This window comes from Kryptolebias marmoratus, linkage group LG14 (assembly GCF_001649575.2).
Source record: "Kryptolebias marmoratus isolate JLee-2015 linkage group LG14, ASM164957v2, whole genome shotgun sequence".
NCBI lineage: Eukaryota > Metazoa > Chordata > Actinopteri > Cyprinodontiformes > Rivulidae > Kryptolebias > Kryptolebias marmoratus.
The window spans coordinates 16,458,553-16,482,236 of record NC_051443.1 but is presented as its reverse complement, the minus strand read 5'-3'; the positions used below and the strand labels follow the sequence as shown (position 1 = coordinate 16,482,236).

The 23,684-nt window shown below is 37.9% G+C and overlaps 1 protein-coding gene across 2 annotated transcripts in view; it reads left to right on the top strand.

Moving 5' to 3' along the window:
- The window catches only part of LOC108231041 (mediator complex subunit 13L), a 94,342-nt gene that overhangs the window by 42,324 nt on the left and 28,334 nt on the right, over nt 1-23,684 (top strand). For both annotated transcript variants that reach the window (XM_017407858.3, XM_017407857.3), the window contains exons 3-4: nt 17,950-18,034; nt 22,102-22,185. In XM_017407858.3, coding sequence (XP_017263347.1) covers nt 17,950-18,034; nt 22,102-22,185 — 169 coding nt within the window. The remainder of the gene's footprint in view (nt 1-17,949; nt 18,035-22,101; nt 22,186-23,684) is intronic.

The window sequence follows — 23,684 nt, the reverse complement described above, 5'->3', positions numbered from 1 at the left end:
TTTAAGATTAGTTTTATTTTGCTGAAGGATAAAAGTATTATGCAGCCAAATGGGTTTGACATCAGAAATGACAGAATTAAGCTGTGTGTGCGCTTATATTTTCAAATGAATGACTGAAGACTAAATCAAGTGAACGCTGCTCTTCTCTATTTCCACTCTTGTTTTTAAAGATGAGCCAGCTTTCTTTGATAATCTGCTGTTTGTGAGGCTTCTCAGCCCACAGCCAGCGACTGTGACGGCCAAATTGATTTTTTCCCTTGGCGTTGTATTTGTTTTTTTTTTTATCTCAGGCATATAGAAATGCTGATTTTGTTGCAGAAACTAGACAATCAATGTTTCCTAAACAGGTTTCTATTCTCCTGGAGGAACTGCAAAGTATTTGTTAAAACAATTAGGAAACATAAGAACAACATCTTTTAGATTAGGGAATGTGAAAACAACATTTAAAATGGTTAGAAGATACTTGACTATATATATATATATATATATATATATATATATACATATATGTATGTAGACATAACCCACTGTCTAGCATGCCAAAGTTTAAAACAAAGATATTTGTTGGGGATCAGGCTCAGCTACTACTACACCAAATTTTTGTGTTTGATAAATTCAACTATATGTGGTGGATTGACTCCAGAAGTTCATCAATGTCAATTAGTTTCATTAAAATCTGTCCACTGGTTCATGAGATATTTTGACAGTCGAATACATGCACACACACAAACACAAGCTATTACATTATCACTCACATTTTCTGGAAATGGGCGATAAATGTAGTTGCAAGACATGTCTATAGGAGCATTGTAACAGTATGGCAGTGTGTTTAACAGATAGTGATACAGTGATGTTAGAGAGCATATAAATTTGCTTAACGGCTGTTTTAAATATTTAGGTATTGACTTCAACAGAACTGTGTGAGAACTTACTGCTACAGGATCACCTGCACATCCAGGTTTTCCTGGGTCAGACAGCATGAACTCCTCAGACGCTGCTACGAATGAGCTGCTGCTCGTCCATCTCTCTGTTCTCCTTGAGCGAGAGCATCAGTGTCTGTGTTTCCCTCTCGTCTCGCCTCTAGTGGCAGTTAGGAAGCCCCATGGAGTCCCGCTAAGCCTCTCAATGGCTGCCCTGCCTCCCACCTTGAGGCTCATTCACTTCTAATGAGCTGCTTGAGTGTCTTTGGCTTAACAGGAGGGTCAACACGCAGGAAAGGGCTCCTTCCTCTGCTAGCTGCGCCACTGAGGCCAACACTTAATTGATTAATGATAACATCCTCTCATATTTTAATCTACAACTGATTCATTATCACCTGCTGCTGAAAGATGAAGCCGGATGAAAATGTTTTTGCTTGTATCGGTGTGTGTCTGTTAGTTACCAAAATATTTCATGAACCACTGAATGGATTTTAGTGAGACTCTCAGAGAGTAATCATTGGTCATAAATCTACAAATGAGTAACTTTTGGAGTCAGTACAACTCAAAATGGCTGCCACAACTAGTCAATCTTAGCCAAAAGAAAAATGGCTATAACTCTGTAAATTTTACAAATACAGAGCTAAAATTTAGCGTGGCAGTACCTGAGAGTCATTCACATCACATACTTTGTGACATTTTGTGATACGGCATCAGATTGCGCATACCATTATTTTGAAGGTTGACATGCATCGCTTACACCAAATTTATTTTTGGTGCACAATTTAAGATCTCTTTCTGTAGTTACATGATATCAGGATTAGATTTAATGGTTTCTTTCTACTTCATTGCTGCTTTGTTTGTCTTCTTGCAACACTGTTTGACATTTTGCAGAGTCTCTGAATGATTGGGAGTTAAAGACGGCTGAAACTGAACAGCGCTCAAAATATCAAGGTCCCGAGCAGTCCTCGTACACTAGAGATGGTGGTACTTAGGATAAACAAAAGCCACTTAAGTTCACAGTCACTTTCCAGCTTCCCACTTCAAGATTGCTCTCGTTGTCGTCTTTGATTGTTTGGTAATGTCTCTCCCTGATGTGGTATTTTGACGAGAACTGAAACATGCAGTTTCACAAGCAGCAGTAATGTGAGGCCACTTTCCCCTAATTGCGGGGATTAAACGAGTATGAACAGGTAAAGGCAGGGTTCAGAGTCATCCTCGTGTCTGGTATCGTTTAATGGCAACTCATGACAGCAGGAAGAAAAGAAATGGGGATTTAGGTTTGTAGGAAAAGTTATTTTGAGAAAACACCTAAAGTTTTCTTGTGATATTCTTACTGAACCGACTGCTGCTGTTTTTTTGGTTTGTTTGTTTTTTTGTGCATCTTTATCAAAAGGTTAGACGAGTAAAGATGGGAGCATTCTCCTCTTTCTGTAGTTTCAGAAAAGGGGGTAAAATGTTAAACTTTTTGACATTATCATTCACTCCCATTTAGACCACTACTGGAGTCTTCATAAACACTGGCTTCCATAAAACCTGTAAGTACATGTCCTCCTCACCTCATTCAGCTATGTAATCTCATTACTTCCTGTGTTGTCAGGAAAACAAAATTAATTCTGAGGAGACACATTAGCTGATGACTACTGAAGCACATTCTGGATGAGGTTTTTTATGCAGCAATAAATACTAGTATGATAATGGAGTTCAAACATACACTCCTTTTCTGTCCAGTCCTTATGGACGGGATGAGATTGTGCATAACATTATCTAACATTACAAATCAAGCATCCTCCTGCAGTTGTTAAGTTTCCTACCATCGGCTGAATAAGATAATACTAGACCTCACATCCCACTTTCTTTTGTTATTGACAATTAAAGCCAGAAGATACAGTTTTACAGATACTGCCATTTTGTATTTTTTGAACCAGAGTCTGCACACAAGAGATGTGGGACTTGAAGTCCCACCTACTCCCTTGCACACGGTGTCACATGACCTTTCCTTTAAGCATAAAACAACTAATTACAGGTAAACATAGTAGTTTGAACATACAGCGGCAATATAAATTCTACGTGAATCAAGGAGAGTCAACGCCTGACATAATGATTTCTTTATGTCACCAGGAGCAATGTCCTGTTTGTTTGTGTGGAGGGGGTGGGACGTAAAACTTGTATTGGAAGCAGCCTACAGTAAAGCTGATCTTGTTCCAGCTTCAACTTCCAGGTTCCTGTCGGATGTCTAGATTTCTTCTACAGTTAGTGCTCATTACATCAACTGTGTGATTTATCTTGTTGGTACTGAGTGAAATTGAGTAAAAACAGAAAAGGTCTAAAGAAAAACTGAAAGACCTTCAGAACGCTTAAAGAACTATTGATAAAATCCACTTTTACGTGTACATGAAAGTGTGGCTCATTGCAGTTAAAATATAAAGAAATGACTGTGGTATCTCATTAAGTTAAGGCTTCAATTAGCTAACATGCTAAAAAGTGCAGCACTGACATCTTGCTTTGGGATTTACAAATCTCATCAAGTCACAACAAGTTGCTGTACAATAAGATATCTAAAAGAATGCAAAGAACAATCTAATATTTCTTTCAAATGCCCTGATTTGATCAGTAAATAACAGATGGAAGATTAGTTTCAAAGCAATACAAAAAAATTATCCAGCCTTTTGGGAGAGTTAGTATGTTTTTTTGTCTCCAGTGAGCTGTAGTATAAAAAATGCTTTATTTAATTTGGTTTAGTTTTTATTCTGAATGTCTGTCTTTTAATTCTGTTGTGAAATTCAAGAAGCTAATTATAATTCTGTGAGTCCACAGAGATAAATGGTTTTTTTGTGTGTGTGTGTGTGACTGTGTGTGTGTGTGAAACAGTTCAGACAACATGTTCCGTTCATTTATTTACTTTCCAGTGACCACCAGGGAAACACTCAGCACTCAGCATCCGTCCATTTGTAGCATCATAGACTTGTGTATGTTGTTTTGTTTGTGTGTGTCTGATGGGCTGCATAAACTAAGTGACTGTCAAATTATGTGAGGATATGAGATATTTTTGCTAGCTTTTCTCTGCACAGTTGGCTGTTTTATTTGATTGGCAGGGTTGGCGAAAGGCCAACGCACAAAGCCACAGTAACACTCAAGAACACGCTCATGGCTTTCCTGGTGTCTCTTTTCCTGTGTATATGTTTCTTTGTCCTTCATTGTAATTGCTGCCCTCTTGTTTTTTTTTTCTTTACACCATCACATGCATCACAATCTCTATGCTCCCATTCACATACATTTTTATGGCAGGTTTTATTAGAGACCAGAGTAATCTCAGTAATCTGGCTTTTGATGCCGACATAATAGCCCCAGCCAGATTCTCCTCAGTCTCTCTGATTACACCAGTGACACATTAATACACTAAATATCCTGTAAATTATAAATTACACTGTCAGCAGCACGCTTTTTTTCCTAATGACAAACTCTGGAATCGTTAACAGCATCACTCCAAATTAGTGCTGGGCTAACTGGTGCGATGATAAATAAATTAAAGAGTTTGTGTAATTTTTGTTTACTGAATTAAACATAAACAAAATAAACAACATGTAGATGCTGAAATATGCCGAAAAAAGGGAATTACTTGTTGAAACTCACTGATGGATTTAGAGTGATATGAGCTGATTTATTTATTTTTTTTGACAAATCTGAGCTATAAGCAGCTTGTATTTTAGCACAATTCTACAGCCGTGAGCCTTTTTATTGCCTGTCGCTGAAAGTTGAAGGCAGGTGATGATGTTTTTGTCCATATGTTTTTCTATTACCACAATATCTCATGAACTACTGCATAGTTTTGAATGAAAATTGCAGAATTTAATCATTGGATGTATGTCTACAACCGAATAACTTTTGTAGTCAACTCAATTCAAGAGGGCTGCCACAACTAATCAACCTTAAAAACACAGAAATGGCAATAACTCAGTCAGATTTACAGATTTGACCTAATATTTGATGTGGTAGTAGCTAAGACAGAGCCCATGCATATATTCTGAGTGCTAAAAAAATCCACAAGATCTTTTTTCAAAATGTTTCCATTTACTATTTGGTGTCAACTCTGCCTGTTCGCAAAAAATATATATATCATATACGTAGCACATAATATATATCATGAACCCCTGGATGAATTTTAATAAAACTTCCAAGAAATAATCATTGGCAGTACCTCTACAACTGATTAACTTTTGGAGTCAATGCAGATCAAGATGGCTGCCACAGCTAATCAACTTAGTAATCACAATAATGGCTAAATATACAGATATTGAGCTGAAGTTTGGTGTGGTTGTAGCTGAGAGTCATGCACAACCTATACTTTGAGCATGAAATTGCGCATAACATTATTATGAAGATTTGACCAAAATGGTTACAACTCCGTCATTCACAGCAAAAAATCTTCTTAGTGTAAAATTTTAACATAGAAGGCAGTGGGTGATATGCATTCCTAAGGAATGCTAGGCCTTTAATTGGATATGTTTTCATTAATTCTCTCTTTTTATTTCTTGTACATTCATTATCACTTCCTCCTGGCTGAATAAATGGTTTTGTTTTTACATGAAGAGCCAGGCTTCCTAAAGATTTCCTATATGTGTAGAATCCCCTGGTAACTGTGTTGTTTCCTAACAACAGTAAGTTACAAAATGTGACATGTTCTCCTTTCTTATCGACTCCCATTTTGCTTCATTTCTGGCCTGATCTCAAAAAAACAGAATAATAAAATGAAAAGTCATGCAACGCACTTTGAAGAACAACTTGCTTTGAAGCCATTTTTTATTTTTTTTAGCTTGTTTAAACTTTAATAACATTATTTTGGCAGTCGACTAAAAAACTTCTTTAGTCTTTACTGTTAGAAAAAAAAAACAACTATCACATTACTGTACTGTGTGTCGTCTCATGATTTGTCTTTGCAGTTTTTTGCAACAAACTCTGCAGCCTCTCAGGTTAAAGAGACATTATCATCATTCACTTGGTGTTCAGATTCTCAGATGTCAGAAATGCATAAATCCTTTTTTGGTTGCACCTTTCAGCCATCAACCGAACTTCAGACATGTTTTGCTTGTGCCTGAGATCATTTAGCAGAAGCAGCTCTGGAGATGAAGTAATGCTATGTACTCCCTCATTCTGTCCTGTTTTTTTAGGTGTGTGTGTGTCCAATCATGTGGGAATTTGTTGCACTGAGATGTATTAAATACATCAAAAAACACACAGACTTCAAACGAAGCAGAGAATTAGTCCAGTTGGTGTGGAATTTGCAGACTTTCATGTGCATAAAAAGATATAACTCACTGAAGACAAAGGAAAAACACACACGCACAAGCATAATATGTGCTCTTTGTAATTGTAACTTGATATATTCTGTGCATTTGCTTGCAAATTCAAATTTGCTTGGCATGCCAAAGCTCCACTCGCAGCAAGATACGAGCCAGATTTCTACAGTGTGTGCTTTCTTCTCTTTTTTTTTTCTCCCAAGTCAAATTCCCCCATTGACAGAGCCAGCGATACAAAACAAAGTGCTGTGGATTTAGTGCGAAGAAGTAACGAGGGGAAGTTGTGTAAGGGAATAGGGTGAGCTGCTGTGTTGACACAGCCTGGATCGGTGCCAGCCGTCCGTTCTTACCCTCTGCTTTGACCTCAGCTGAGGAGAGGTGGAGCCTCATTCTGCCTGAAAACTCAACTCAAATGATTTTATCTGAAATTTACAGATAAAAGATTTGCAGAGACAATTCGAGTAGTGATACGCTGTGATTACTGCGAGCCCTGAGCTTATATGAATGCGCACACTGATGGCACAACACTTACGAGCTGGTCCCTGCTTTTGCCTCCCTGCCTGACTCTACCCCACAAGTATGCAAGCAAATCCAACTCAGTTGCCTAATTGATTCCAGATTTCCCCCCTCATCACTTCACTGTTTCTGAGCCTCCTCCTCGTTGCTGTCACCACTGCTTTTTGTTCTCTCCATCACTTCTGGCCTTCTGGCTCTCACTGCCTACCAAACACACATTTTTATTTTACTTTCTTTTATAGGTACTCATTAGCATTTTTAAAGATATTGTTTAATAAAGCCTCTCATAAGAAAAAAGTTATTTTCTTAGGGGACTCATAAAACAGTCAGTTGTTATTGAAATATCTTATTATATATAATTAACAAGTACATTACAAACTTTATTGCCATGTGAACTTCATTGCCCAGTGGTATTTGAAAATACAAATGTGGAACATGGCTGAACATGCTGTTTGTACGACCATGTTTAAGGCAGTAACATCGATGAACTAATGTGTTCAAAAAAGAGGCTGCGTATTGGAGCACTCAAGTGCACTGTTGCTTTCGCAATACCATTTTCATACTGAAAACTTGCAAAACTCTGTTTAGTTTTTGTGAACAAAATTTTGCATATATAATGCTCAAAGTTTGGTGTAAGTACATAAAAGGGTTGAAATGATTGACCATTTAAGAACACCTGAGATCCATCTGCTAACTTTTGCAGGTCTTTGTTGTCGTGTCATCAACAGCACTGAATATCAACTGGCCCTTGAACTTATTCCATCTCGCCCGTGAAGTATTAAATGACTCACAATCTGATCAAGGAATCCCAGGTCAGAAAGGGTTAATGGCTGCAGCCCCTCAGCCAATAAGAGCATTCGCTCACAGCGTGTGCCCAGGGCACTGAAACACAGTAGTAAGAGCTGACCCCTTGAGCCTTCAGAGTGACTCAGTGCTCATCTTCAGCTTGATAAGTGGTGATAATGTGCTGGTTTGTCAACTCTCCATTCAAAAGTAAAGAAAAAGATAAAAAAAGGGTAATTTCTCGCTAAGAGTTTAAGTCAGTTTTTTGCCGTCTTCTGGTCCCTGAGTGATAAATGATCCAAATGTGAATTGCATAAAATATTTTCATAGTTCTTCCTCAAACCAAGCATCCTTAATGTTTTCCTTCTTCTGCTCATGGTTTGACTTGTGGTCTTCTTCCTCCACCTTTGGAATGGGAGTTTTATCATCACACATGGTGCTGATGGCATGCATGGTCCACCTGGTTGTGGTCTGGGTTCCAGTTTTGCACCAAAAATATTTAATTTGATTCTTTTTTTGTTTGTTTGTTTTACCTAAGTCAAACACTGTTGTAAAGTTTTCTGTGGAGTTGTTTTGCAGTTGGAGCAGGATTAAGTTGTAGTTGTGTGAATTGTTGAAACAATTATTCTTTGTTTGTACTGAATGTAGCTACTCTCAAGTGAAAGTAGAACTGCATTTTAAAAAAAGACAACTTTTGGTGCTTTCCTTCAGTCATTATTGTTGACTAACTCACAACTCTCATGTTGGTTATTTTTAAATAAATGTATGTATGTAGAATACATAAATGTGTCTATATAGAATGTATCATTTTTTTTACATGTTTCTTTATTTTCCAATAATTAGTGATTTCCAGTTAATTCAGAGCCAAAATATTTCATTTCAATAAGGAAAAGTGAAAAATACCTCTGACAAAGTAAAAAAACAACAACATAACAAATATCCTTTATTTAACACAGCTTAGACTGAAATAAATAATATCAGCCACAGTTACCAAGTTTTTTACTGTGAAGGGTGAACCCTTTAAAAAATCATATGAAAACTTTTGTGAGGCGGGTCTGGATGCCGTCTGTTCCGGTTTAACTAAATGTTGGGAAAATTATGGCCTTGTAAACATTTATTAAATTACTTCATAAAATTATATATGTTGAAAAGAACTCTAAACTCTGTACTAGAATTGTCAAAGAGAACCGAACCAGGGAAATTAGTTTTAAAAGTTTTGTGGACATCAGGATCACGCATTAAACATTCTGTGCAGGAATTCTTTGATTCACTGGTGGCACAAGAAAGGTCAAGGCCACACTGTCCTCAATTTACGTGTTGAATTTTTCTTTTTACAGTTTTCTTTCAGGTGCTTTTGTAGACTTTAGCAGCAGATGCATAAGAAAAGGCAGAAATGGATCTACAAAGCTGCTGCCTGCTCCTGCATTAATAACTTCACCAGAAAATCTGGCACTCAACCACAAATAGTTGACCCAACATTTATCTGTGGTTAAAACCGAACATCCCAGCAATTAGTGCCCCAATGTTGTATTATTGCCCGCTGCTGAGGACATTTTTGTCTGTGTCTGTGCATGTGTTTGTTTGTCTATACCGATAGCAAAATATCTCAAGCGTCACTGAACAGATTTTATTAAAACTCATTCACCTTTGGAGTCGACCCAATTCAAAACGGTTGCAACAGCCAACTGACCTTAGCAAACACAGAAATAGCTATAACAAAACCAGTTTGCCAATTTTTAAGCTAAAAATTGGTGTGGTAGTAGTTATGAATCTTTCACAATGCATACTTTGTGCACAACATTTTGCTTAACATTTCTGTGTAAACTTTGCCATAAATTAATAAAGTCAACCCTGACTGTCTGTTAGCAAAATATCTGACAGATTATGATGAAACTTTCAAAAAGTGATTATTGGATGTACATCTACAACTCACTAATATACAGCTAATCAGATTTAGCCAACACAAACATGGCTATAGTCATATTTACAGATATTGAGCTAAAGTCTGTTTCTGCATGTGTGATGATTTTCTTTTACACATCTTCCATTTTTCTATGTGGAAATCATAAAATATCAACAGTAAAAGCTTTCGTCCTCAGCTATTTGCCATAAATAAACAAATTTTACACAGATTTTATTACTTTTAATTCATACAGGTTTTCACAGCTGAAGCCAAAAAGTGTGGGCTCAGTCAAAGGAACAGCTACTGAAATAGCTGACCACACATCTCACTTCAGTTATGTAACATCTCCATAGTGTCAAATTGATCCCAAAGAGAAATATTAAATAAATGGGATGATGCATAACAAGGCTAACAGGAACATTAAAAATTTGTGTCTGATGATAAATGAGAAACATGCTGCCTTTTTCCAACACAGATTTAGTTGTGGTTGTAACAGTTTAATGCATCACTTCAAATAATAATTTGAGGTGTGACAATTTAATTGTAGTCAACAGCAGTTCCTTATAAAAAAAGTTTAAAATTAAAGAAGCAGTTGTACTGTTGGGTTGGTTGACAAACAGATTTGCTTTTTCCCACCTCAAATGTAGATTGCAAAAACTGTTCAAGTCAATATTTCCAGCTTTGGTAGCACTTCATGCTTATTTAATTTATCCCCTTTTTTTAGTCGACTCAGCTTGGAAATTAGAGCTCACATTTCAATATAAAGACATCAACAAACACTAAGGATAATTTAGGATGTAGTTTGAGATTTTATTTTTAAACAACTACAGTGGATTCAGAAAGGGAAAAATGACAGCAAACAGCTACATTGGACAAACTGGCCAAGACTGTTGACAATTAGTTTGAGACTGGCATTCGCCAGGGAGTCTCCAAAATGTTTGCTGAAACGGATCCAAATCTGCCTGTCTACATTTCAAAAGTCTTTTCCAGTATATTAAATAATAAATGTGTGGGTGGCTGCCAAGTGGGCCAAAGCAGTTAAGATGTGGGTGTTGAGGTGGGCAATGCATTATTGTGCACGGCCTAGAATAGCCGTGCACACAAAAATAGACCCCAGTTTTCAAAAATTGTCTGAGCAAAACATGGCCACACAGACAGTTTAGAGAGCCTGCAACAGTAAAATTGCATATTTTCTCACACTTTTTTTTACAACTTTGGGTTGCTAACAAGTCTCTGACAGTCGCAGCTTAATGAGATACTACCCTAAGAGAAAAAAAAGACAGTTCAAGTCTGGTGGCATAAAAATTATAAGCAAAAGGTGTTTTGATGTCTTCATTAATAGACTTTGACAAATCTGGGAACAAATTATTGTAACTGTGATCTCTAGAATTAATAGACCTAAAGGTTCATAATCTGTAGGAATTACACAGATTTACTTTCTTTGAAAGTGGAGATGAATTTCCTGAATGATGAGTTCAGTCACATTTGTAATTCAGCTTCATAAATTTACTGAGCAATTAAGCTGAATGAATCTGGCTCAAACAAAAGTAGGCCTGTTATGACATAATTATATAATTTATTAATTAGGTTCCACAGTTTGAAAGAGCTGACTGACTAAATGAGTTTATGTCCTTTGAATGACATCTAATTGTGCCGTAGCTGCAGAAATGTCATATCTGCATGCAAGTTTTTGTCTTTGCACAACCTAAACGGCTACAGAACAGTAACTTTTATTTGTAAACCATTATTCCTTTGCCAATAACTGGCTGTTGTCCTTCTTCTCCTTTTTCTTTCAGCTGTTCCCTTTTCATGGGTACCCACAGTGAATCATTCTCCTCCGTCTAACTCTGTCTTCTGTGTCCTCTGTCCTCACTCCAACTCCCTCCATGTCCTCTCTAACTGCATCCAGATATCTCCTCTTTGTCTTTTTCTTGGCAGCTGCATCTCTAACATCCTTCTACCAATATACCCACTGTCCCTCCTCTGCACATGTCAAACCATCTCAGTCTGGCCTCTCTAACTTTATCTCCCAGTTGTTTAACCTGCCCTGTACTTTTGATGACCTCATTCCTAATCCGGTCCATCCACATCCCTCCCAGGAGACCCTCAACGTCTTCAGCTCTGCCACTTCCAGTTCTGTCTTCTGTCTTTTTGTCATTGCCACTTTGCTGCCACCCTTTAGACACAAATCACTCCTGAAACTTTTCTCCATCCACTCCATCCTGCCTGCACTTTCTTCTTCACCTCTTTACCACACTCCTCGTCTTTCTGGACAGTCGACACTAAGTACTTGAAGTCCTACACCTTTGTGACCACTGCTCCTCTGCCTCCCTCTTATTCACACACACACATATTCTGTCTTTCTACTGCTGACTTTCATCCCTTTTTCTTCCACCTGTTCCCTGTTCTTACCACAAATCACAATGTCATCTGCAAAAATCTCTCCCAGATCTTCATTGTGTGGCTCATCAACTTAATTCCCCTTTAGTTGCTACAACTCTGTACATCATCCTTGTTCTTAAAAATTGGCACCAACACACTTGTCCTCCGTTTTTCAGGCATTTTCTCATTCTCAAAAATACCATTGAATAATTGCGTCAAAAATCTCACTGACATCTCTCCTAGACATTTCCATATCTCCACTGGTATGTGAGTATTTAGTATTTAGGGCAATGTTCAAGTTTCTTATAGTAAAGATGGACCTGGGTCAAAAGACAAAGCTCTTAGTTTACTGGTTCATCCCTCACTAATGGTCATGAGATGTGAATTGTGATGGAAAAAAAGAATACAAGCCAATGAAATGAGAAGGGTTTTCTGGGTTTACTCCTGTTAACCAACATCAGATAAGTGGAAGAAAATGTATGTATGTATATATGGATGGATAGACAGATGGACAGATGGACTATTTTTCTCAATTTGTTGTGTGGCAGTTGTCAACAAAACAATCACAACAGTCTCTGGTCCATTCAGTTCGTGGTTTTAGTCTTTTAAAATATCCGTTTTACTTGTCAGCCCTGTAGATTAGGCCAGTAGGTGCACTTCTGTGTCCCTTAGCAGGGTAAATATAATTTTCTGTGCCATTACCTTCAGTTCAATATTAATCCAAAGCATGGTTCTTTCCTAGCCATTCTTGATTTAACCCAAACTAAGTAGTTTTCCTATTGACATACCAAGGGCTGTAAATAAAATCTACATTTCTCATTTCTTTTTCTCAACGAGCGTGGCACAATTTTATGCAGTTGAAAGTAGGTCATTCTGTTATGTGGTCTCTTTCTGTACATAAATACTCTCACACATAAGGGTACCCTTTGTTCTGTTTTGTTTCCTTGGCCTTCTTGCGTAACCTCAAGAACCACATCAATGTCATATTAGCAGCCAACACAAAGACAGCAAGCTGGTGCAACACTATAACTAAAGTTAGCAGTCCCCTCTGGTGCTTCCTGTTTCATTCCTGAACAGTTTTGTTTCTATTATTGTGATGCCCATCAGAGCATGTGAAACTGAGCCTGTTAGATTTGCATTTTACAAACTGTGCCACACAAAAGACTATACTTGCAAAAATGAATAAAACAAAAATGTAGCAAACTTACAGTTGAACATTTCATTAGTAGTAAGGTTTGTACTGAGCGAATAAATTTAAACATGACATATTTATTAGAGTTATTAATGATGTGACAAGAGACTCACTTTTATTTGTGCTGATTCAAACGCTCAGTACAGATGTGTTTTCTGTGTTTGTAAGAGTCAGCTTTTATGGCTTTTTAGTTTTCCTGGGTGGCATCTTAAGACCTTATCAAGCACCCGAAGGTGTTCACAAACTAACTAAACTCATCAGTTTGACTGTAATAAATGTGCTGTGAGATTTAACTCATGCCACGCAGGTGTGTTTGTCAGTTCCCTATATAGTGTTATAGGGAACTGACATTCTTTATAGTCCCAACACATAAAATGGTTTTAAAAAAAAATTAGAATAAAAATGAAATACAGCTTAGCTTTTTATCAGGTGTTTTCTAAACTTTTCAAACAGTTCGTTGTAAAATTTAGACAAAAAAGTTCCAGATTTGAGACATATTTGATGATTCGTTCCGGCTGTTCTCTGTAATCTATAAAAAGCTTGTCGATCCCTGTATGAATACAAGCACTTAGAAAACATATAATTACCATCTTTTATCCCCGTTTCTCTGTGTCAATCTTTACTCTGTTTCACTTTCCACCCATGTGTGAAGCCTCATAAATGTTTTTCCACTTTTACAGATAAAAGCATATAACTGAGCTGTGGTTCCATGAGCAATCACTACACACTTATTCACATAAAAAGATAAGCGCACGCTTAAGAGCAAACTGCAAAAAGACACCAGCCTTTGCTCAGATATGCAGCAAGGCAGCTAATTACTTAAGAGGCACTATGACTTTGTGTGAAACCACATCACATCATACATATGCAAACATTTCCCAGTTAGAGCTCATTGCTCCCATCCTGCAAAGACACAGCAAAACATCACAACTGCTGGTGTTATTGATCCAAAACAAATGAACAAATGAGAGAAAAAAAGGAAGGAGAATGAAACGTGCGACGCAGAGGTCATCATGCGCAAGATAGAGCGTTGTCACAGCTCAGCTCCCGCCTTCTCTCCTTCTTAGATCAATACTATCTTTGTATTTGTTTCCACAGTGTCGAGGCAGTAAGTGGTCAGTCCCTCTTGTGGTGGATGATCCAACACGGTCAGGAAACGTGCAAGAGAAGGAAAAAATGAAAAAGACCGAAGGACAGAGAGGTGGAACGATGAAAGATGGAAAAGAGAGAGAAGGAGAGGTGGAAATAAAGAAAGAGTGGAAGTGGCGACCCAGTTCCATCACTGCTTGTTTGTGTTTTGGGCAGTTGGGAAGCATTGTGGCACGAGAATGAGGGTGTGTGTGTGTGAGGGTGTGTGTGTGTGTGTGTGTGTGTGCGGGTTCTGAGTGGAAGAAACCTGCATTTGTGAGAACATGACCTCACTTTGCACACTTCATGCAAAGTCAGGCCCAACACTCGTGTGAGTGCAGTTTTGGGACCTACTGTGGACAAACTTCACATCCACGAGAAGTGATACTTTTAAAGCTGCTGCTAATCTGGTTATCAGAACATCAGCCGTTTATTCTCAACTCTTAGCTGATTTTAGGCAGTAATACATTATCTCAAATGTAAGAATTTGCTTTCTTTCTTTGCTTCGACATACATTGTATGAGTGTTGTATAATAAATCCCCCAAAATTAAATGTTTAAAGATGGTTTTAAAGAAAATTATAACTAATTACTTGAGTAATTAAGTACTTGAGTAATGCTGACAAAATGTTAATAACTCATTAAAAATTACAATAAATTAAATAAATGTGTTGTGGTGGAATTTCTCTTGGTTATTTTCCATAATTATTTGCTCTTAGTGTAGATTACAGTAATGAGGTATTTAAGCAGGTTCTTATAGAAACCAATGACTTATTATGGACCTATTATGGGATGTTATCACTTGGTGTTGAAAGTGAAGGTGGAGCAATAATGTGTATCCCCTGAGCCTGTATGTATGTGTGTGCTTGTTTGTTTGTTGTTTTAGCAAAATATCTTGTGAACCAGTGGATGGATTTTAATGAAACTCTCAGGGAGAAATCATGGAATGAACATCTACAGCTGATGAACTTTGACTACCACAGCTAAGCAAACTTAGCAAACGCAGAACATAACCCAGCCAGTTTTACAGATACTGAGCTAAAGTTTGGTGTGGTAGTAGCTGCGAGTTATCCACGACATATCCTTTTGTTCAATCACATCTCTTGAGATCTCACAAAATATTGCCTGAGATTGTGCATATTCTTACTGATAGCGTTTGACCTAAACTGCTATAACTGCATTTCATCTTATCATGAGATGATTTTAGTTTAAAACACTCACATTAAAGGCAGAGGAAATACTAGGCCTTTTATGGTTTTATTTAGGATTTAAGATTTATTGAATAATCAAGAAAATATTCAGACTGATGGTTCCTGAGAGTAGACATAATTGTCTGCCCTATTTTTCTTATTGATTTGTGGTCCCAGATGCAACTTTTAAGTCTTTCAGAAACCAAATTATTTTCTCATTTAAACAGAAAGCAGGGATGCTGTGTCATGTGGTTATTTTGCATGGAGTCCTCCCCTCCCTTATTCCTCAGTTCCTTCTCTCATCCAAATGTCTTTGCTTCCAACACGACAGAAGTTTGACATTTTGGTTGTTCTCAAAATACCACATTTCAGCCAATGGGTGATGGCACTGTGGCTACATTCACTTATTTTTTTTTTTAACAATTAATAGTTTTTCTTAGTCATCTCTCTTCATTTTCTTTCAAACTATACATAATTTATAGGACAATCTGTAATGTAAAATAAAGAAGATTATAGTAGTTCTCACATATAAGAACAAGTATATCCACTTCTTTAAAAGGATCATTTAAAGTTGATGCTGAAATAAAATGAGTTTTCAGTTTAATGCAATAAACCCCAGTGCAGCATACATGTTTAGAAGGTGTAATAGTGTAAGAGAGACCAGGGCTGACAGCATCCAGTTGCTTTAAAACATTTCAGACATCATGCACTTCCTCATAATTCAGTTTGTGATGAATGATGGATTATGATGTTGTAAAGCCCTGTTGCACTTTAGCAGGGCATTTAGTGATTTCAGCAGCCTTCTGTCTTGAGCCAGCTGTGTTCTCTCTCTGATTGACTGGCAACAAAAATCCAAAACGTTGTGGCTGACTGTGTCAGTTTTTAAAGCCATTTTGAGATATTACTGTTTTAAAACCCTCCAGTTTGTCACACGTCGGTGCACTGAGCTGCCTCGTTGACTCCACCAACACGAATCCACATTAAAAGGGAATTGCGTGTTTTCAGGCTCCTAAAATAACACGCCGCTGTCACAATATTAAGATTGGCGACACACACGGCGCAGTGCAGGAATTATCAGAACAAATGCAGTGCGGCTTTCTCTCAGTCTCTGTAAGGTCACAGGGTTAAGTTTTGCCAGCATTTGGGTGGAAGTGCTGAAATGATGGAAAGGTGAGGAGTCAGTCACATAGATTTAGAGTAATAGGGGTCAGGAGCGTGCCATGGAGCCTGCCATGAGGAGAGGGAATGTAGAGAGTTGGTAATGAACGAAAAAAAAAAAAAAAGTTGGGTGATTTTTTTTTGAGGAGGAGGAGGTGAAAGGAGGAGATGCAGGGACAGTGAGACAGCTAATGAGTTCTGAAGACTTGACATTCTGCTCATGCTGTATCTCTCTCCTCTGTGGAAGAGCTGGCTGGAGCGAGTTTCCTGTCTGAGCCCTGAAGCAGGAGTAAATGAGGGGTGGGGGTGGAGGAGGGGGAGCGGGGAAGGAGGTGGCGGAGGGGGTGTTGGAAGCAATAGAACAGAGGAAAGGAGGAGAAGGAGGAGGGTGAGGGGCGGGGAGGGACCAGCGTTGAAATTGAATGCCAAGGCGCCATGTTCTCACCGCCAGCGTTTCCATGGTTACAGGGTAATTCTGGCGAGTAAGGAAATTTCATTCACATTGGTATGAAGGAAGCAAAAACAGAAGGGAAATATTAACAAAGCAGCAGAGGGGAAGAAAGGACTACACTGTAGAGAAAAAATAAAACAGATAAAAGGAGACAAGAAAAAAAAAAGGACAAAAGAGGAAACATCTACTGGGGTTTAAGACACCCATCCCCCAGGCGAACCCTCCCTGTTTCTCATTCCTTGTTTTTCTTTCTTTTTTTTTCTTCTTGTGTATTCCTGTGATGCTCAGTTTCTTTGCCGCCACCCTATAAGCAAACACAACACCCACCCACGGTCTTCCAGTCCTTCCTGCAGCCCTGCAGGTATAAGGCAAAGAACAAAGAGAAGCACTGCTAACTGGCCGCTGTGTATGTTTTTGTCAGTGTCTCCCTTTTTAGGAGGAAGGCAATGGGGGTTGGTGCCAGGGTAGTTCTAGGGAAGGGCGGAGGGGTGGCGGGGGTGGCGGTGGTGGTGAGAAATCAGGAGACGGAGGAATTGTTGGCAACATGTTTGACACATTTGCTGGTACCTCAGAGGCAGAGCAGAAGTTCATCTGAAAGCATTTGTCTTCGGTCGCCCTAAATTTAAAACAGAAAAAAAAAAGAAAAAACAAACCAGCTAAAAACTGTGTGTGCATGTGAAAACTTGAGCACACAGGCATGTGTGTCAACCTGTATAAATACAGGCAAACTCTCACGCGCTGCCTAACAGGGGCTGACAACTGCATGGGGGTTTGACTGGGATGTCGCCGCAGCCAATGTGACAGCTGCACAGCCGAGCAGCCTATGTACACAAATGCACACATAAACAAGTGCAAGCATCATCCTCATTTCTGATATGAAGTGTAAATATTCTCATCAGCTCATACAGCATGTTTTTTTTTACAAACATATATAGTTATTACTGATTTAAAGTGATGTGTGCTGATGTTTTATTGTCATATGAAATGTCAGCATGAGATTTTAATAACATGTTGTTTCGCTTTTGTCTTTCAGTGGCTGAGGAGGGGTTTTGGGAGTGTGGACTGTCCTACGAGTGCAGGACCCTTCTGTTCAAGGCCATTCACAACCTGCTGGAAAGGTAAAACTATCGCTATTATTTGGACTTACTATAAGAGCTGCAGTCTAGATGTGAATAGCTTTTTAAAAATAAAAAAAAAAAAGAAAAAATTTTTTTCCCTTTTTTCACATACATTTTTTTAAAGATTTTTCTAATAATCTGCAAAGTTACAAAGCCTTAAGTATGGACCAAAATGTGAAAAGTGAAACGGTCATATTCCATTTGTGGGTGCTGCTAGAGTCTTCTCTTGGGATGTGGGACTGAAAGTCTACTCACCTGCACTTGGTGTGGCGAGTGGAAAGTGACACAGATTATCAGCTTAAAGGAGATGGAGAAGCAAGCCACCGCCAGCTAAATGTTAAAAAAATAACATTAATTTTTCATATGAAAACAGTCAAACATGACTGAAAAAAGCGACAGTTTAAATTTAACTTCATTTAATTCAGAAACCTATTAACAAATATATCTAAATACATTTAAACAAATACTTAAGCCCATTATAATCTTTGCAATAATGTACTGTTTTAATCATTATAGATTATAACAAAACTTAAAATGTATTTCATACAGTTTCAGTGGACAGAACTTTTTAGATGACAATGTAGAGTTCAGAAGTATTTAGCAGATGTACATTTTCTGGGATTTCTATGAAGGGATATTATTTACATATTTTGGTAACAGAGTTCGTGTTGTGAATCACTCTCAGCTGCTACTGAGTTATACCCATTATTGTGTTGGCTAAAGTTGATTAGCTCTGGTGGCCATATTGAATCAGGTTGACTCTAAAATTTAATCAGCTGTGCATGTGCATCAAATGATTACTTTCTGTGAGTTTCATTAAAATTCATCCAGTGATTTATGAGATATTTTGCTAACAGACACACAAGGTTGACTGCAACAGTTAATGCCAAAATTTTAAACAAAGATGGACTGTATGTGTTTATTGAGCTGTAGTAGTTCTGTATTTAAAGTGCAACTTGACGAGTCTAAGCTCCCGTGAGTTTGAACTTTCAAAGAGAAATCTCCAAACAAAACAACTAACAGTTAAACAGACACACAACCTTGGTTTTCTGTCATGAGTTTCATCTTAATGAAATTATAATCTGAGCGCTGAATCACTTGCCCAAGTACCCAAAGCTCTCCTTTCTGAGTCGGAGCCATCTGTTAAATGAAGCAGCACATATTTGCTCTCTATTAAGTTAAGCCTCAGTGATCATCATAAGAGGAAGGCTGAATTAACCTTCCTATTACCTTGGAGCTGACTCTGTTTATAGCTCACTGTTTCAACACTAGAGGGATCACTTTCACTTCCTCTTTGTTCACTCCCTGTTCAGTATGGCACAGATAAAGCTGACCTAAATCGCAGCCTGGTGTATACATATAGACAATCAATAAATGTTTCAATATCTTCGTATCATTATAATTGAGATTACCATATAAAAGTTACACAACTAACTTTGACTTCAAGATAAATGTCAGGCATGTTTTTACCCAGTTTTTCTGTTTGCATAACCTAGTAAGGCATGTAATGATCAGAGATCTCTGTTGCAAAATTCATCAATGAATTTCAAAGGAAAAATGTGCTCAGTGTGTGTGGAAATAAAAAAAAAATAAATCAGGCTCAGATGTTTTGATGAGTCAGGAAGAGGAAAAGATCTACCAGATTTATAGAGAAAGATTTATATCTCACTGCTGCAGGCTTTCACCTTTATTGTCATTTATTAGAAGAATATAAAGTTTCCTAGAAACTGAATTTGCACAGATCAGCACATGAAAGTGTTATATGATGATTATGTCTATTGCTGATTATAGATTATAGAAAACAAAAATCAGATAAACAAAATTTGTTAAATTACTAAAAGTATTATAAATACCCATTAAAGGGACACTCAGCTGAACCAAAAGTAAAGGAGAAAGTGGTAAATACTAAAAATGTACATAATGTTTGGAGGTAAACTTTGTTATTTTTCTATTAATTTGTTTAAAACAAACAAGAGCTGATTTTTACACGTGTCAAGGAGGGAACATATGGATGCTGTTTAATGTTTGCTTCATATCCACAGATACAAAGTCTGTTGGTACTGAAAAGAACTCATGGAATACTATTATCCTTCCTGTTTTATCTTTTATTTGCTTTTTTGTGCATTTTATTGTAACACAGACTTGCAAATTACATACCACAAATACATTAGTTATTAAATCAGTAGCATCATGTGCTTTACACCTCAGTAACTCTACACTGCAGTAAAGAAAACCTGCGTTCATGTTATTTCTCAAGTTATACTGCTTGCTCACTCAGAGCAACAATTTCAGACCCCCTTTTCTGTAATCCTTTTTGTTGTATTCCTGTCCTGTGAAAACTTGCCTCTTTTCTTTTGAGCCTCCTCTGACATGTGTTGCTTCGCCATGGTAGCTTTAAAAGTTAGTCGAGTGAACTTGGTGTGCTGTTCAGATTAGTATTAGGATTTTAAATGGCTGATTAGATGGGTGACATTGAATGCAGCTCTATCACTACTGCCAGGAGAAATACCCAAATTGCAAACATTGCAAGTAGCTGCTAAGCTGGACTCCTTTTGTATATTAAAATACTTCCACACTGCAGTCAGACACGTTGGCACGCTACATCACAACAGCTCCAATATTGTGGCTGCCATATGCTCGGCTGATGTAAAATCAAAAACTATCAGTCGACAGCAGAGATTAGGAGCTGAGTGTGGCAACTACTGATTGATATTGATACTGATCAATAAAAAATGCCCTCTTGGTACTGCAATCTAATACCAATATTATTATATTGCGTAAATTTGATTCAGTAATCTATTTATAGTATGTATGAATCTTTTGTGAATGCACCCGTTAGTAAAGTACTGAGTCCAAAAAAAAGTTTACCCAATGAGATAATAAAGTATAATGTTTCATAATATTGTATCTTATTATACTGTACTGCATCACATCAGATTATATTATCTTATTGTATCAAATCATAACATTACTTGACTATTTATTCTTTAAAAGACTGCCTTTGAGACTTCCTAGCTTAGATCAGTAGTTCTTATAGGGTCAGGACTCCACCTGGGTGGGTCACAAAACATAAAGTTGGGGGTCTTGAAATGATCTCCAGAAATCAAACAAGTTTAAAAATAGTTTCTGCTAGCATATCTTTCCTATAAAACATTACTTAGAAATAAAAAAGCAGAATATAGTAGGAAAAGTTTAAGCTATCTGTGTTGTCAATGTCCCCCTATTTATTTCCTTTTTTAAGCAATGTTTGTGTAGCTCAACCAATGATTTTTGTGGTCAGAAAGCTAAAAAATGTGGAAACCACTGGTTTAGAGATGCACCAATACTGGTATGGGCAGTCAGTCCTGATTTATTTGACAACTGCTTTGATTTAATCACCCAAATGATGAGATTGCTTACAATACTGACAAATGATAGAAAATGTGTTAATAAGATTGCAGTGGAAGGAAACTGAACTGCGGGACAAAAAAGACAGGGAGCGCTGAACTCAGATCACTTCATAAAAAGCATTTTTGTAATTTTGTGACCCAGGTCACAGGATTTAAAGAGGAATTCACTGACACCTGCACACACAGACAAATGTCTCTATGAGTCGTCTAAAACGATGGTGGTAATGCCATACAGTGAGCTCGATGACTGAAGGGAACTTTGTGTGCTCACATTTTGATCTGATCAAAATCAAAAAGGCTCTGAAAAGATGTGTGCGAAAGTGCAAACCATTTGGAGAAAAGCAGATTAGCATAAGACCCCGTTCCCTTTTTCTGAGCGCCAATGAGAAAGCTTGTGTCAGGCTGTACTCTGATTTAGCAAAAAAATAGTCCTTTCTGCTGCAGTTTAAGTATAAAAAACTGAGCATAATTCTAACAGTAAAGTAGTAAGAAAAGTAAGAGTTTTGTTCAAGAAAATGTTCAAAAATTTCTACAAGTTCAACTAGACGTAACATTTCTATATGAAATCATATAAAAGTTCATTACATTTCACATCACTTCAGTTATCCTGCTGCTCATGAGGTAAAACTGTTTTCTAATGTTGGCTTTCTTGTCTTTCTTTTTGTCGAAACGCTCCAGATGTTTGATGGATAAGGGGTTCGTGAGAATCGGGAAGTGGTTCTTCAAGCCACATGAGCTGGAAGGAAAGTCGTTAGCGAACAGGTAAGAGTTTGTGCGCCCTGATTATTTGCTGTAGTGGAACTTCTGTGGGATGATTTTTGTCTCGTCAGAACTCGTGATGCTCTGAGAAATGTGCGTGAAATTGCGACACGGTGAGTCAGCGTGACCGGCTTTCATGTGATCCGCTATTTGTTAAGTCTTTTTGGTGTTCCAGCAGCTGGCCAATGGTGACACCACTGTTAAAAACCAGTGTGTGAATAGTGTCCAGAGGTAAAGAGAGCTGATAAAACGCTGTGTGAGTGAGAAGAAGCTTGTGTGTGTGTGTGTGTGTGTGCATGTCATGCTGTGTAACAGGGTGTTGTCAGTGTGGGAGACAGACAGAGACGGAGTAAAAAGAGGGGTGGGTGTGATGACAGCTCAACTTGTGGCTTCAAACAATATAGATCCAAGTAACTGCTCACTCTACCCACTTTTCTGGGTGATGAGGACGCAGGATTCCTCACATCTCTAAAATACCATTGTTTAATTGCTGAACAATGAGGTCACTGACCCTATTTATGTTGTTTAAAGGCAACAAATGCAAAACAAAAAAAATAGAAATAAATTGTCTCCTATTTAAAAATGTGCCATATTTTTTAAACACGATAGCTGTCTTGCTTTCTTATTGAAATTGGTGCAAATGAAGTGATTCACAACTCTCGGATGTTGCTGACGTGAAGTGGACTTAGGTTTAGCTGCTGAGAGCAGGTTGAAGCCTGAGACATGGAGAGAGTATGTTTGTTCTGCATATATTGGGGGGAGCGTTATTGTGTGATCGTGACATCTCTGTTTAAGGAAGTATTCTCATAGTGAAATATAAAGCACACTGAGGAGAAGTAAAAAAAAAAAAGAAACACCTAAAAAAATAGAGCATCGAAGTCTGACTCTTTGATTAGCTATAATGAAGAGGTTGTGTTTTAGTTGTTCGTTATAAAATGGGAGAGCAGCTTTTAGCAGGCACAAGTTAATCGATGACGTTTTACAGACACCGATGAGCACAGAGGTTGCTCTGGTGCCTCACGTTGATCAGCTTCATGCAAAAAAAACAACAACAACCTGCATCGGATTGTACATATTCTTCCCCTTCATGTGAGAATGTGGAGGAGTTTCAGTGTGCGACGCTGCCTGTGGATGAACAGTTCAGCTTCTGCAGAGATGCAGTCGCTATAACAAACCTTAGTGCTGAAGAGAGACCCCCGAGGCTGACGCAGCTCTTGCTGGAGAGATTATATCTCCCTGTTGGCTCAGAGCAGCTGGGGATCCCCCCAAAGCAGCTGGAGAAAGTTGCTGCAGACAGAACGGGGCTTCTAAGCTCCCACAGTTTCTATCGTTACCCTAAAAGTGGACTAAGCTGTGAGTGGGTGGGCTGTACACTATGTTAGAGACACTCCAGAAATAATCATAGTGTCTTAGTGTGTTCTGAAATTAAATTATCAAGGAAAGTTTGTAAGAAAAGATGTTTAAAAGTCTTTTTAGGTTTCCTTTTTTCCCAACATCGTTGT